The sequence below is a fragment of the Mastigoproctus giganteus genome, chromosome 3, assembly GCF_048544385.1.
Source record: "Mastigoproctus giganteus isolate SK-2022 chromosome 3, ASM4854438v1, whole genome shotgun sequence".
In the NCBI taxonomy this organism is placed as follows: domain Eukaryota; kingdom Metazoa; phylum Arthropoda; class Arachnida; order Uropygi; family Thelyphonidae; genus Mastigoproctus; species Mastigoproctus giganteus.
This window is the reverse complement of record NC_143577.1, coordinates 58,936,379-58,953,046: the sequence shown is the minus strand read 5'-3', so window position 1 is coordinate 58,953,046 and position 16,668 is coordinate 58,936,379. Positions and strand designations below refer to the sequence as shown.

Below are 16,668 nucleotides of genomic sequence, written 5' to 3'. Positions count from 1 at the left end.
CCCTGTCCTTGCTATTTAAGCAAAAAAATCATCCACAGGAGGAAGTGAGGTAACTGCAGATGAAAAAAAGATATATATATCTTATCCTGTACCAATAGGTACTAGCAGTATCCTATTTTTACTGAAAACTCATACTTGAGTATTTTTAGACTGTTTCCTGAGAAAGAAGTGTTTTCTATGATTAAAGAGGAGAGACGTTGGAAAGTATTAAAGTTACCTTGATTAGACACAAAATGAACTAAATCACTATTTCTGTTGCCAAACGTATCCATACAAAATTGATTCTAATATTATCATATAACGTACACTCCAATAATACGTGCTTCCATATTTCGTTATTATTCCATCTTAATTTTCAGATGGCGTACAATTCACACAGAATTCTATCTTTTTCCTGTTTTAAGTTATTTTCAGGATGAGTACTAATATCTGGTATGTTAAAAACACTGCCTCTTCTCAGATGATATACACATCCTTTGAAAATTACGTATAAATCCAGAGGATGCACCCGGTTCATAAATTAGAGCATTTGTCGACACTATTCTACGTACTCGACTCATGGCAAGCAACATAGCTCTCTGCATTGAAGATAATTTTCCTCATTTTGACACTAACTGCTTTGCAAAAGCATATTCCAGAAGCTTATATACGACTGGTAGAAATACTGCTTTAAAACAGTGCAACGTTTTATTTTTTAATCTCCATTCTGATCTCGTTATCCTTATAACTGCTTCAATGAAGGCTTCAATTTTATTTTCTAGTTCTTCTATATGGATTTCTTGATGATAAATACACAAAGATATTTTAATTTTTTTTTGATATATTCAATCTATTTGTTATAGATTAAAATTCTTGATGGCCTTCCATAGTTAAATGAACCTTTAGAAACCATAATTTTTGTTTTATTGATTGATATTAAAGCTGTCTGATTCATTTCAATCTGACTAACGAATTAAGTTTATATTTGTTAAATATTACTTAAAATGTACATTATAAATAAAGCATTGGCGTTTAATGTTAAGAAAAATAGGGTGGAAGCACTTTGGTGTTTGCATTAAATATATTTAATCTGCTAATGCAATGGTCGTGTTCCAATATTAATAAAATGTAGTGATTAGACATAATCTTACCTATTACATTTTTTATCTACTTTTATTTTAAATGTGCTTATGGTGGTAATTTGGTATTTATAGATACATATCTGTTTAATTAAAGATTATTTTGAATGACCAAGGCATTCAAGCCTATAAGTGGCTGTTGATTAGTAATGACAGATGCATTGTAAACAAAGAACTTGGGCTATAACGGAGAGAAATTTTTAGGCGGTTGAAAGTCATTCGTTAGAGGTGAAATTGCAGTGTGAATTTATCGTAGAATAACGAATAAACAGCCTCATCCCGGCTGTAAAAATTCTCTTCGTTATAATAAATATATTTGATATCACTAAAAGAAAACTTTTTTTCCAAACAAATGATAATCAGTAATCATTTTCACAATTAAAATTGATTAACATCCACATTAAGTAAATATATTAACACACATATTAAAAATATAGTGGTGTAAACATATTTTCATTCATTAAATAAATTAATTCAAAATTTCAAATTACCATATAAGCTCATAAAAGATTATAATAAAATATTTATTAATCTATTGGATTCGTACACTTTATTCAAGAGAACATTATATATATATCTGTTTGTGTTTTTTTAAACTCTTTTCCATAACCGCATTGATTAAATGTTTTCATGTAACAAAATTCCATGAATGGATGTGAATAATGAAAACAAGTTCTTATCAGTTTAAACAACGAAAAGAATTCAGTAGCTGTAACTGTATATCTCCTGCAAGAACGAGCTACACCGCATAGAAAGAGGTTAGTAGCAACCGATGGTTGTCGACCCGTAACGGACACACTTTTCTAGACTACCACGCTTTCCGCGTAGGTGGTTCCTGTGCGGCGGAATTTGTCTAAACAAATGTCATCTAACATTTCAGAATAATGTGCGCTTGGCACCAGAGATAGACACAATAGTCATCTATTTCGGGATGTTGCTAATGGTAGGTAGAACAGAAAAGATTATTGACTACCATTAAATTTTAACATGAATATTAAATATTCTACCACAAGAGAAACTTAATCGCATTCATGCTTGTATAAGGGAAGAAGACGATGTCCCTCCGAAAACCAAATGAAAAGAGTAGTACTGTAATTGTGTATACTTGAGTATTTGTGTATATAGGTAGTCTTGCAAGACGGATTCCTAGAGTTTTGAGATTTACTCTTTTCCTGCCAATTTCAGACAAGAAAGAATATTAAAAATAGCTATCAAAATCCGTACAGTGAGGGTACAAATAAAACAGTGATCTGCATACGAACATTTCACATTTGATTAACTTAAACCAAATTAACATTGTTGTTCTGGACTGCGTTAACAAAATCTCACCGAAATGTGTTTAAATATTAACAATTTTCGCTGTGCAGTACGTTGCTCCCGGTGAAAACACGCTCTTTGGTCACGCATATCTACAAAAACACTCTCAAACTTCTGCGTTAATGGTTTAGCTTTATACAGTGGAACGAACGCTCAGTAGCTTTTATTTAATATCCGGTTTCTCATTTAGCGTTTGAATTTCTAGTTTGTTTTTGTTCCTTTCCCTTAGATTTTATTATCGTGACAATATGAACTCCAAACTTTGTTTCGGTCCACCGTAATTTGGTGGTTCGGTTTTGGCTGCTTATAACTTCTGTAAATTAAATACAGGGCTGAATCATATCCAGACACCAGCTCGCGAAGGGTGGAAAAAATATCACTATGACTGGAGCTGTTTCATTAGTGGAAGGTTGGATTTTCCTGTTTCCATCCAGGCACTTGGATGGCTTGACACGGTACTGCTTATACAGTACAAGAATGTTCAACGCTCTTTCATATAAAAATATTGTTACAACCTGATTTAAAATGTTTGCTCAACCATCGAAATGAATGCGTTGCTTTCTAAACACGATTTATTTCTGTTGTCAAGGGCAACACATGTGGCTATACTAGGGTGACTAGATTTTCAGGGATGGAACTCAGACAAAATGAATTCTAAGCATAAAAAATGAAGGACAAAATGCGCCCTAAAGAAGAAAAATTAGGACTTTTCCGGGACCAAGCTAGCCAACCAAATATAATCGTTTAATTAGCTTCTATAACAAAATTGCTTAAAATATGTTTAAAAGACCCTGCTTAAAAGACGTTTGTTGCTTTTGTGATCAGTGATGCACATCATTTTCAACATTCGCATCGTCAGAAAAACGCTTGCTACCAAGCTGTTATTTAAGTAGGTGCAGCAAACGGAAACAGTCAGGTGAAAAGTAAATCAAGCCGTAGAAAAGATGATCAAGAGGTTACTACCCCAAATGCTGAAAAGCTTTTTTGAGCTGCACTCGTATGTGGCCTTGCGTTGTCGTTAATAATTAACAGAACTCCGCAGGTCAAACGGCTCGGGCCGTTTTCTGCGAATTGAATTTTTAATTCTTTCAGAAGTATTCAGTACGATGAAGCGTTCATGATATCTTCAGGCTTTTGAAAATGTAGAAGAACATTATGGCACTCCTAGAAACCAGCTACCACTAACTTCACTGCTGACGAAAATATACGAAAACACATCGACAAAGAAGTTTAAGGAAAAAGCCTTTAACTTCGTTGCCGGCAGTGGAATCAGGATAATTTCTTTGGACCTTTTGGATTTGGATTGAAGGTCATGGACTCATGACTGTCCCAGTATTCCATTTCTGATAATGCGGAGGCTCGTGTTTTTATAGCTTTCGTTGTTTACAAGTTTCGAAGGATGAAAAACCTGGAGTTCTGGAGGAAGTTTTGAAGTCCTTTTCAAAAGTTCCTCCAGTCATAGACAGGAATCAAACCCAGACATCTCCAACGAAGTAAAAATGACGAAACTACAATACCGACACCTAGCCCTTCTTTATTTATATGATTTTTTTTAAATTTTATTAACAAAGTTGTAAAACTTCATTCAAGTCAATTTGTAATCAGTTGTTACTTGCAGAATCGCTTCTAGTATAAACCATCTTGTGATCTTTACTTAGGCAGGCGTTTATCTAGCTGACCTTTAAATTTCTCAAAGCTGTTAGCCTTAACCACCCATGACTCGCTTACTAAAAGAATTTCTTCAAACCAGCCTAAACCCCATTCACTGTAATTAGAGTTTGTTTAATTACAGTGAATGGGGTTTACCTTATTCTAGAATTATTTATAACACTCAATATTTCGCTCTTATTAGGTTTCCTCTAAGGTGCCTAGTTGGCAAACTGTGTAGCCCCATATTCGAAATCTTTTCTCATATGGACGTTGTTTGTTTTTTTTTTTTTTTTTAGGTGCATACTCGGACACAGTATTCTAAATGCGGTTTTACAACTGCATTGCACATGGATATTGTGACCTCCCTAACTCTACAAACAAGGGTTCGATATATTATCAATACGATACCTTGCCACCTGTCTGCACGGCGGACTTCGTGTCCGTCTATTGGAGCCCCAAATCTTTCTTCCTCTACTATTTGTAATTCAATACCACATAGCAATTCAATACTACCTTGCATTTTGCCACATTAAAACATAGCTGCCACTTCTCTGACTTTCCTTGGAGCCTGTTTATATCGTCCTAAATAAGCTCTGATCATTAGCTAATTTTCCGATCTTGACATTATCTATAAATTTTAATTTCATGCCCCAATATCCCTTCGTCGATGTTATTCAAGAAAATCAAAAACAACAGTGATCCTAGTATTGATCCTTGGGGCACACGACTTCTTACGTTAATGTAATCTAAATCCCAACCTAGAGATTAACCATTAATCACAACCCTCCTCCTCCTGTTTTGCTATCCATCTAAGGATCTTTCCTGTGATCCCTGTTCCAGCTTATACAGTAGCCTTATAAACAATGTCAGGACCAGATCTTAGCAGTGGCAAAATAGAATTATTACAGAGTCCTTTATCATGAAGTGCGGGACGTGACGTTTTGCATTCCAGAAGTTTAGGAAGACTTTACACGTCCAGTGGTTTGTTTGTTTTGTTCATTTTAAGTTAACGTTGAATACTAATAGGATCACCATGTCCAGTACTTAAAAATGCCATGCATTGATGTGCGATCTTTCTCATTTTAAATATCCATTCCTTGGAACATTCTTTCTTTTTACGCACAGGAATTTAACTGAATGGGGAATAAACAAAACATTTAAAATATTCAAAGCTCTGTTTCATCAACAATTATCGATGCATTATTGCAAAGTCCACGCTCTTCGATAATATTAGATGTAAAAGATGAGTGGTGTTGCATATTAATCTTAACACTTAAAACGTCTGGAGGCCTCATTTTAGGAAGGATGTAGATTTACTTGAGCGGGTACAGAGAAGGGCAACAAGATTGGTGAGGGGAATGAAGGGATCCTCTTACCAAGAGAGGCTTAAATTCTGCAAATTGCAGTGGCTGGAGACTAGGCACCTGCGCGGTGATCTGATTGAGGTCTATAAGGCCTTGAATGGGTTGAGCACGCTGAATTCTGATGGGATCCTCCCACTTGTTCAGAATACGAACCTACGGGGACATAAGTTCAAATTAAGAAAGGATAGATGTAGAATAGATGTGCGGAAATTTGCCTTTAGCCAGCGGGTGGTTAATTGCTGGAACAAATTTCCATCTGTCGTTGTGGAAGTTGATAGGTTAAATAAATTTAAGGAGGAACTGGACAGGCATTTGGAGGGTATGGTGTGATTTTTTTTTTTTTTTGGCTGATGCTGCATAAGCTCCTACACTTGCTTTCTTGCATCAAGTGCCACTACTACTACTACTACGTCCATGTTAAATTAACAATACCATACATTATTATTCTAGCTTTATTATTTATTTATTTTTTATTTCAAAAAAAGAAATTTGCGTGAATACAGGGGACAAAAAACGTATATGGGCATACCGGGCATTACACAAAATCGGAACAATCCCCAAAAAATAGGATGTCTAATACACAAGTGTGGGATACTATGCAAATAGCTGTATATCTATTTAATAAATGCAATTGTCGAGATTTCGTAGGAATCCTGACATCCTTCTTGTTTCATCAATAAATATAAAATGATAATTTTGTAATAAAAATATTAATTACACAAGTTAAAATTCAGGCCCTAAGATTCCTTTACAAGGTGTACAAGAGGCTTATATTTTCCTGTAACTTTACTATTAGTTTCAAGGAACTGAATTTTTAGATAGTTTCTGACTAGCAGACGCATTGGTTGTATGTCCACCCTGAAGCTAAATAATCTATGAAAACCATTCTAACTTATTTTTTGTGTTATATTAAGTAAACTAATTTGAAAATGGGGCACATACATTGGTTTATTTTTTGTTTTTAAGAGGGAAAAAAATCAGAATAATTCAAGAAGTATGCTAATAATTTAACTCTTAAAAAAAATCTCTTTATTCAGTAGTCTCGAATGCAGTATAAAGGCAACCCTATATAATAATTAAGGGTATCAGTACACTCTTTTTTACTACAAAAAAAAAGGAAAAGATTGATGGATAGTTCAAAGTTGGCTTTTCCGCGTTCAGTGCCACCTGGCCTTGGAAGCAGAAACTGAATGGATCCCAGCATGCACCTAAATTACGCCTGCAGACATTGATGCTCAGTACAACTGCCTGGCCTTGTTTATTTATTACGGTGATTGCAAAATTGTTTGAGAAACAGTAGATGTTTTCGTTAACAAAACAATTATTGTAGCAGAATCGAATTAATACTTTTCAGAACAAATACCAGTAAATAATGTTTGACCCCTCCCCTAGAATACACTAACAGGTTAAAAAATGTAGTAATAACTCCATTTGTATATCTACAAAAGTTAAGTTGAGTTTATCTCAACTATTAATAAGAAATAAGTTATTTTTAAATTAGTAGTGTATAACGGTTACTTTTAGAAAGTTAGTTTTTCTAAAAAATAAATTTTAAATCAATTATTTAATAAAATACTTTAAACATTCAAGTATTTAATTAAAATATTAATTTTGAGATCATCTGCGTTCGAAAACTTAATGCTTTTAAATGAAACAGTTAAAAGTTGCAGTGTCTAAGGCAAAGGGAAAAAGAAATATATATAAGAACTACAATTTTTTACAAAAAGTTTTAATGAGAAATTTTTCTAACAATTTGTTAACAAAAAAAAAAATAATAAATAATAATAATAAAGTTTTGTAATCAACGCTTTTAGACAGATTAAGTATTTTTTTTTTTTTTTTAATGCGCTAATTTCTGACTGCAATTTGTTATAATTTTTGTTATTCAGGTGCTACAACTGTTCTTACCCTGGTGACGATGGGCTTTGGAGGCAGAGCTTCATTACAGCGTGCAACGTACGCAACAGCACTAGACTGGTTTGTTATTATGTGTTTTACGTTTGTGTTCGCCGCCCTTGTAGAATATGCATGTGTGAACTTTGTGGATAGATACGAAATTCATAAACTGCAGAAAAAAACCGAAAAGACGAAACAGCCTGATGAAAAGGAAACAACTCCAGACGGAAAGGTAACTATAATTACTTCCAGTTTACGTTTAATTTTCTCCACAAAACTATACGATGCCTGAAATTATTTTCGAACAGTAAGACGAGAAAAAACGCCAAATTATAACACCTTGCTTAACCTCTGTACACTGTGTTGCCAAAAGTATGGGGGCACTAAGAAAAGACAACAGATTACAGATAGATTTTAATGTTGTGTGTATGTTTAACCAGTATGTTTCCATTACCACACAGACTCAAATTTTCGGAGTTCTTTTCCACGTTGCATATCGATTTTAACTGATACAACTACGTTCTACTGTTTCATTTATATATTTGCTTTGCAGCATTCTTCTAATTATTTTCGTAACAAGTTTGCATACACCATACTTATTCCTGAATGTTGCAGTACTTTTGGTAACACAGGAATAAGCGAAAAATCATTTGTAGTAACGATAATACGATTAGGCTTGGGAGGGGTTTGCGTCGTGAGCTTGAGGGGTGCAGTTTCAATTTCGGTTGATATCTTCTTCAGCTACAGTTCTTTGGTAATATGACTTAATATCTTATATAATGTACAATAAATCCATACTGTACGCCCGTTGTCTCTTAATTCTGTCACATGTATAGCATAGCTCATATTGGGTCTTATTAATATTAAATGGTTTTTTATTTATAATTTATATAATTCTGAAATTTTCTTATAAATTTCATTGTAACCTTAATGCCAATTTTAAATATTGATTATTTTTAAGAATAGTTTAACATTTATTAAAATATCTTTAGATAATTTAATACATTTCTTCTTATTATTATTGAAATTAATTTAAAAGAAAGGATATAATTTTAAATAACATTCTTTGGGGAAACTATCTCCTCCAATTGTCTATATATCAGATCACTTATTTCTGGTCTATATTAACATGCAATTTTATATTAAGGAGAAAAACTGCGACTGCAAATTACAGTACAATATAGGGGAGAGAGAGAGAGAGAGCGCAAGACGTACATGGAGTGGGGTGAGGATCGAGCTACCAATTTCTTTTCTTCTTAGTTATATTTTTTAGTGTACAAAACTTCCTTACCTCATCGACGGAATTTGAACTCTGACATTTTCACTCTGTGAAGAGGGGTGGTTATATTCACTGTGACCCCTGAGGACAAAGTAAAGACAGTGTGTGTAAAAGTAACACCCGTACCAGAATACGCTCCTAGGGGCATCATAGGGTCTTCGTTATTAAACAAGTTTACACATGTGTCGCCAGTTGCGTTCACTCAGTCTATTTTATGCAGTTAGGGTATAATTATGTCGGGGCTTAGAGGGGAACAGGTATCCTGTGTGTTATCAGACACTCAGCCTAAAACACTGATGGATCCAATATCTCTCTATTACAGAAGATTTAGGAGAAGTCCGGTTGGCCTGCCTCCCTAAAATCTACTCATGCGCACCTTCTCGATGGTAAGCCCTGTTACGTCACTTAGGTGGCAACGAACGTGTAGAGTGGTTCTCTTCAAGACGCCTGGTCAGCGTGAAGAGGAAAAGACCAAACCCTCCAGCATATGACAGCACGACAAAAGAAATGGCCCTCAGTCCCCAGCAGCTTTCACTCTCCCTCTTACGGCAGCGAGAGGATCAGAGTGGAAGCAGAGGGTGCTAAGAATCTCTGGGTACGACCAGGCTGCCATGCACGGAAACTGAACTTGGCCTGTTATAACGAAAGATCACTCATCGGTGAAGACAGAATATTATAGCTGGAAAAGGAATTAGAAAATGTGAATTGGAATATCTTCGGTTTGGCTGAAACAAGAAGAAGAAATGAATCACTTATAAGTTTATCAAGTGGAAATCTGCTGTACACCAATGGGAACAGTGAAAGGAGTGAAGGTGGAGTTGGGTTTCTGGTCCATAAAGATTTTAAAAACAACATTTTGGAATTCAAAAGCACATCATCAAGGGTGTCAAGACTAATACTCAAGATTTCTAAGAGGTACAAGCTAAAGATTATAATGATTTATGCACCAACATCGAGCCATGATGATGAAGAGGTTGAAGAAATGTACACCGAAATTGAGTCTTCTAGATGAGCAGAAAACCCACTACACTATTATTATGGGGGACTTCAATGCTAAGGTTGGAAAAAGGCAAAACAGCGCAGAAAGAGGAACTATAGGAAATTTTGGAATTGGTGAAAGAAATAAAAGAGGTGAAAGACTTGCGGAATTTGCAGAATCTCAAGGACTGTCAGTAATGAACACTTTTTTTCAAGAAAAGGGTGAACAGAAAGTGGACATGGAAGAGTCCAAATGGATTAACAACTAATGAAATCGACTTCGTCCTCACTAACAGAAGATATATTGTGAATGATGTAACCGTCCTGAATAAGGTAAATGTTGGAAGTGATCACAGAATGGCAAGATGTACACTTGATATAGATGTAGGAAGGAAAGGAAAAAACTGACTAGAGTAAATAATACAAAGGTCTTTGAGATAACAGAGGAGGAGAAAAAGCAGTATGTACTGGAACTTAAGAACACGTCTGAGCTTTTGCAGACTGCTCAGGACCAAGATATCGATGAGGAATATTACAACTTTCTGAAAGTGATAAAGCCCAAAAAAACCTATAGGGAAAAAGAAATCCAAAGAAGAACATTAGTCAAAAAACACTTGTCATGATGAACCGAAGACGACAAAAGAAGAGCAAGAAAAACAATGACAGGGAGAAAATTGATTATACTGAGTTATGCAAAGCCATTAGAGAGAGACTCAGAGAGGACATAAAAAGATTTAACACAAGAAAAGTAGAACAAAAATTAAGGGAAAACAAAGGATTTAAATCAGCAGCCATGAGCAGTAATACAGAAAGACAAATGATACTGAAACTGAAGAATAGCGATGGTGTACTTATAAACAGCAGATAAGGCATGATTCAAATAGCAGAAGGCTACTATACAGAATTATACAAGGGGCGAGGGAATGAGGCCAGCAGTGGGGAAGATAGATTGCAAAGTAGCAACACATACGACATACCAGATATTCTTCCTGATGAGGTAGAACATGCGTTGAAGAAAATGAAGAATCAGAAAGCCGCGGGGGAAGATGAAATTACTGTAGAGTTGTTAAAATTGGGAGGAAGAGACATAACACAAAAACTGGCAAGGCTCTTCAAAAAGTGCATTAGAAAAGGTGTGACGCCTAAGCAGTGGAATAATGCAATCATAGTTTTGCTGCATAAGAAAGGAGATAAATCAGAAATTGGAAATTATAGACCAATTAGCTTGTTATCCCACATCTACACGTTGATCACAAGGGTCATTACTAACAGATTAGAAAGAATACTTGATGAGAATCAACCGAAAGAGCAAGCTGGCTTTAGGGCAGGATTCTCAACTATGGATCACCTTCACGTAATATCACAGCTAATGGAGAAAGCAAATGAATATAAAACATCATTATGCCTGGCATTTGTGGATTATGAAAATGCATTTGACTCCATACAGCATAAGGCAATGTTTCGGGCACTGGAAAGACAAGGCATAGATACCCCATATATTATGATTTTGAAGAAAATATATGAGAAGCTACCTCCTTTATTAGACTAGACAAAGACAGTAGGAAATTTAAAATCGAGAAAGGAGTTCGACAAGGAGACACAATATCTCCGAAGCTGTTTACTGCTGCCCTTGAGGAAGCTTTCAGAAGATGTGATTGGTCGCAGAAAAGAGTCAATGTGAACGGAGAGTACCTAAACCATTTACGATTTGCAGATGACATTGTGGTCATAAGCCACGATCCCAAAGAATTAGAGGAAAATCTTAATCAGTTATGCACAGTTAGTAAGGACTTTGGACTAAGGATGAATATGGCTAAAACAAAAGTAATGATGAACAAGTATGCCACAGAAAGGGAAATAATGATTGAAGGAGCAGTAATTGAAAAGGTGGAGTCATATACTTATCTGGGGCAAGTCATTAGCTGTAATAATGATAAATGGCTAGAAATCAAGAGAAGAATAAATTTTGGATGGATAGCATTCAGGAAATATCGTCACATACTGAAGAGCAATATCCCAGTTTGTCTGAAACGTAAAATAATGAACCAATGTATACTCCCCACCATGACTTATGGAAGTGAAACTTGGGCACTCACAAAAAGAATGGAAGAGAAGCTGAGAACTACACAGCGAAGAATGGAACGAATTATATTGGAAATCAGACTGTTAGATAAGAAGAGAAACACATGAATTAGGCAGGAAACTCAAGTAAAGGACATTCTTATCAAAACTAAAAGAACTAAAATGGTCTTGGGCAGGACACATAGCTCGAAGACATGATGACAGATGGACTAAGAAAATAACAGAATGGTACCCAAGAGGAGCTAGAAGAAAACCTGGAAGACAAAGGCGGAGATGGATAGATGAAATTCATGAGTTTTTGGGTAGTAAATGGATGGCCAGTGCTCAAAACAGAAGGAACTGGAAAGTTGCTGGAGAGGCCTTCATCCCGCAGTGAATTGAAACTGGCTGATGATGATGATGATATGTCGGTTCCACTTTCTATCGGACTTTTTCGTTCAGAGGGTTCAAATCCTCATAGATTCACAGAAGAATGTTAGTACAATAGGGAGGAAAGGGTAATGGTCAGATAAAGTTGTATGAATAGGTAGAAAAGTTTAGAGGTAGGAAGATAAGTGTGGCTGACGAAGACATTTCAAGAGGTCCGAAAACTTCGACATTAAGCAATGCTGACGAAGTTAATGCTCTCGTTCAAGAAAATAGACGGATTGTTTCTACTGTTGCCAGAAGATTAGACAACAGTTGGGGTCTGCATATTCTGTCGTACACAAGACCTTCAAATGTTGCAAAGTTTGCACTATGTGGGTCCTCAGTGATGACGAAGTCAAAGAATTGGTGCCCAAGCGGTTTCGCAAACAACCACGAAATTTTTTTTCTTGGGCGAAATTAAGGTTGGTTAGTTGATATGTTGTTTAATGGCACAAGGCTACTAAGGCCATATTTTGCCTAAATTAAGAAGGACGAAAGTGAGAAGTGTTTGGAGAAGCAAAGGAGGACTACAGAGAAAATTAATATTAACATTGCTGCATATTTTCCCTTTTTTGACTTAATAAAAAATAAATTTCCTTTAGATTGGAGTTACCCTTGTAGATAGCATTTATGTTACATATTCTGAATTTTGCATCGTATTTGAGCCTCCAGAATTAAACACTATCGTGTTTAATTTCTTTGTCATTTTGAATGAGCATCTTAAATTTCCATATAAACTGCTTGCAATGCACATCAAATAAACTGCTTGTAATGCACGAGAATATTATTAGAACCGATTTACAACCAAGAAAAATGCAGCGATGAGTTATTTTGCCATGTATTTGCGGCTGAACTGCAAAATCAAACGCAGTGTATCGAAATATTATAAGCAATGCTGTCCTATCCTTCGGTTATCTTTAACAATTACTTAATGCTGTTGCAATAAGAGGCATTTCATCGTTCCTGTCTTGGTTTATCCCATCATTGTGTCTTTCTGATACATGCTTCTGGAATGGTTTCAAAATTTTCAAAATAAATACGTCAAGTTACATAACGTGAGAAAAAGGAGCTATATGCAGCATTAACGATAGTCTGACTACTTTCTAAGTATTATTTTGATAATTCATAATAAATAAAGAGTTAAGTTTTTCTAGCATTAAACGTCCAGTTATGTCCTTTTATAAGTTCTGGTCGGATCGTGAGCACCAATTTCAGACTTGAAGGAACGCTTCCATTATTCCAGCGTGAGTCCATATTCATTTCGGTAGATTTTGAAAAGAAGAAAATTCTATTCCAATATCGCTTCCAGATTTCAAAATGGGTACGTATTTATATCTTTGGTTACTTCTTTTCTTAGCAGTCATTTCAGGCTGTTTTTGCTCGAGGTGTTTTTGGAATATACTGCCAGAGCAGCAGTTGCACACACATTTCCAGAACGTGTGGGCAGAAATAGGAGGTCTCGATTAGAGCACTTAGGTTAATCAACGTCAGCCCAAAAAACAACAAAGTTGTGGAACTGTGCGTGTCAGCTAAACCCGGGCTTCCTGAAAGCTAATTGGTACTTTGCAGTGTCGTTTCTCTTTCTCACATTTTCTTCCCTTAAGAAAGGAAGTTCTGCTGCCATCTTCAAAATGTTTAACGACATTTAAATCTGAAACGCAGTCCGTTATTTCATTTCTTCGAATCCTGCTGCAGCGATTTGTTCAGTATTATATTTCAGATTTGCTTCTTCAGCAAACATCTTCGTACTTCAATCCAGTTTCATGGCTTTCTCTCGGAAAAATGCTGAGCACGCTTTACATTAGAACATGATTTGCATTGAAATTTGCCATTACGGCATATATAATCTTAGTTCTGATAAACTCGGCGTGCCTTTTATGAAAATATGCTGTATAGCACTTTTATAAAATTATAAAAACTCCGTTAGCAGTTATTTCTTCGGTACTTAAAATATTAAATTTAATATTGTGTTTAGTTCTATTTATAAATACGAAAATTAGTTAAATGACGCTTATTTTCTTACCAACTAAACGTGCATGATTTCTCAAAGTAATTTTCTTAAGTGGAACCGAATGGAATAGCAGCCACCTTTTTTCTTTTTTTTTTTTTTTATTAATTCTGCTTGTAAGAGTCTTTCGGTTGGTGCTAAGATAGCCCCTCATCGATTTCACTTCCTGCCTGATCTCAAAACTATGTAAGTTTGCAAGGCGACAGGTCCGAGTTACAATGATGGTTGCTCATTTCCCAGTGGAGTTACTGGAAACTCTCTAGTAGTTTTCCTTTCTGTGAGCATAAAAGATGGTAGAATAGATTTTAAAAGAATGGTCTTTGTTACTCAGAGTAGGAAATTATCTTTGCAAGGAATTGCTTTGGTATTGCACTGATTTCACGTGACACAGTGCTCCTCGCCCGCAATAACTCTAGGAAAGCTGCAAAAATAATTTCAAAAACTATACCTAGCAAAAAATTGTTCGTATTTAGGAATGTCCAGAAAATTACTTTAATTCAACAGTTAACGCAAGATCGTTTTTTTTTTTTTTTTTTTTTCGAGAGGTACCCTCACAGGTCTAGTACTAAACATGTAGGGTTTAAGAGAAAGCTCCCAGTTGCTGTGTACGTTGCTTCTTACTGAAAGAAGCAACTTTTAAACTGGGCATCTCATTCGTTAATATGTTTCTGGCAAATGCCCATACAGGAGGGTTAATCGCAGTCACTACGGCAGGTTGGTGATTGGAAGAATGTCCTTTGAGATGAGTACTTGGATCAAGCAAAGATCTTAAGGAATCAGCATCAGAACCTGAACCAGACTTAAAAAAAATTCAGATTCATTAGATACATCTGAACCGGACCCATGAACAGTTGATAATGAGTCCAATTAAATACACACAACCTGTTTTGTCTTTTATCAGAGACAAAAGGTCGTGAGAATCCCACCTGAAAAAATATACATTCAAGAATAATTCATTATGTTACCGGAATTATAATCCAATTTTAGAAATAAGTTTTTCCAACATTTGAACTTCTGTTTTTCAAAATTGAAAATAAATCTTTTGGACTGAAGAAATTCTTTAGAAAAAGCTGTAAGTAATAAGGAAAAAGAAAACACTCTCTAGATCAGCAGGAGAATCTATCGCGTTTGAATCAGTTACTTCAGAATTAGTGCTGGTAGAAATGTTAGATAAGTACTAAACTGTAGTCTAGTTTTTGATGTGTAAATAGGTTTCCAATTATCCCCAGAACTTTTAAAAATGCTTCTTTAGGCGAATTAGATAGAAGAAAACATCTAATTTGGACTCAAATTTATTGAGATCGGGCTCCAGTAACAAAAGCTCCTTCTTTTTGAAGGAAAGGCCTCTGACTTAGCCTAGTGGTCAAGAGCGCGTGTGTATCAGCAATATGGCCTCAGTTGCTAATGCTCCTAAAAACCAAATAACCAATAACAACAGTAGCATACGCTTTTTGAGTGGACCGGGGTTCAAGCCCGTGACTGTAAATATGATTAATATTTGTATTGATTGATTTATTTAAACTCCACTGACCTGGTGGTCGTGCTCAAGTATAAACAAGAATATATATTTTTTTATGCAAATGATTAATGATTTTATAAATAACTGTGCACCATCTTCTGTCAATATGAAAAAATAAATATATATATATATACATATATAATCCCGTTTGGTTTAATAATAACGTAAACTTTGAAGGATTAACTACTTTCTAAAATAAAACTAACTAATGCTAATGATGACAAACTACATTATTTCTATTTTGCGTAGAGAGATTAAATCCCTGATAATTCAGGTGAGAAATAAATATATTATTTCGTTAAGCTATTTTTCTTTTAATGATTTTTTTTTTTTTGGAATTATGTGAAAACTAAATGCAAAACAAATAAAACACATAAATCTTCCTTATCCTTTAACTTAACTGCAACTGCTCCAAAAGACTTTCTAAAATGATACTGATTACTGTGTCTCGGTATTTACGTTGCCATCACCATTAAATGAATCTATCTTTACAGATTACTAGAGTTCTGTTATATTTTCTTTTATACAGATCAGAGTAAGTGATTAATTTCTGCATTGGACTAACTAAAATAATGATTAATCCCACAGGTGCTAAAGTTAATTTTTTGGAAGAATTACTTTCCGATTTTATCAACTCCAGTGTTATCCCTTTTTTGTCGATCACATCATGAAGGAACTTATCCCAAACGTTTTAAGCAGAATTACATATTTCAAATTCATAAACAACAATAAAAATTACAGGTTACCAATTATAGACCTATAACATTAATAAATTCCATTGCTAAAATATTGCACTATAGTTCAAACAAAGCAAGCTAATTATTTTCATCAAACTCTTATTTTGTTATCGGAACTACACAGATTTCGTAGAGGTGGATCTGTTGACTACAAACCTGGTTTCTTTCTACCGTTTTATAAATTAACAATGGTGGCTATTTTGATACTCTGAAACACTAATTTATTCAATGAGGAAGACTCTCCTCAACATGATATTTTAAAACATAAATTGAAAAATAATAGCATTTTTGACAGACCCCTATTGAACTTGG

The 16,668-nt window shown here is 34.9% G+C and overlaps 1 protein-coding gene across 1 annotated transcript in view; it reads left to right on the top strand.

Moving 5' to 3' along the window:
* The window catches only part of LOC150088043 (gamma-aminobutyric acid receptor subunit alpha-6-like), a 211,088-nt gene that overhangs the window by 171,960 nt on the left and 22,460 nt on the right, over window positions 1–16,668 (top strand). Inside the window, exon 8 of the mRNA XM_090370547.1 lies at window positions 7,339–7,577. Coding sequence (XP_090226673.1) covers window positions 7,339–7,577 — 239 coding nt within the window. The remainder of the gene's footprint in view (window positions 1–7,338; window positions 7,578–16,668) is intronic.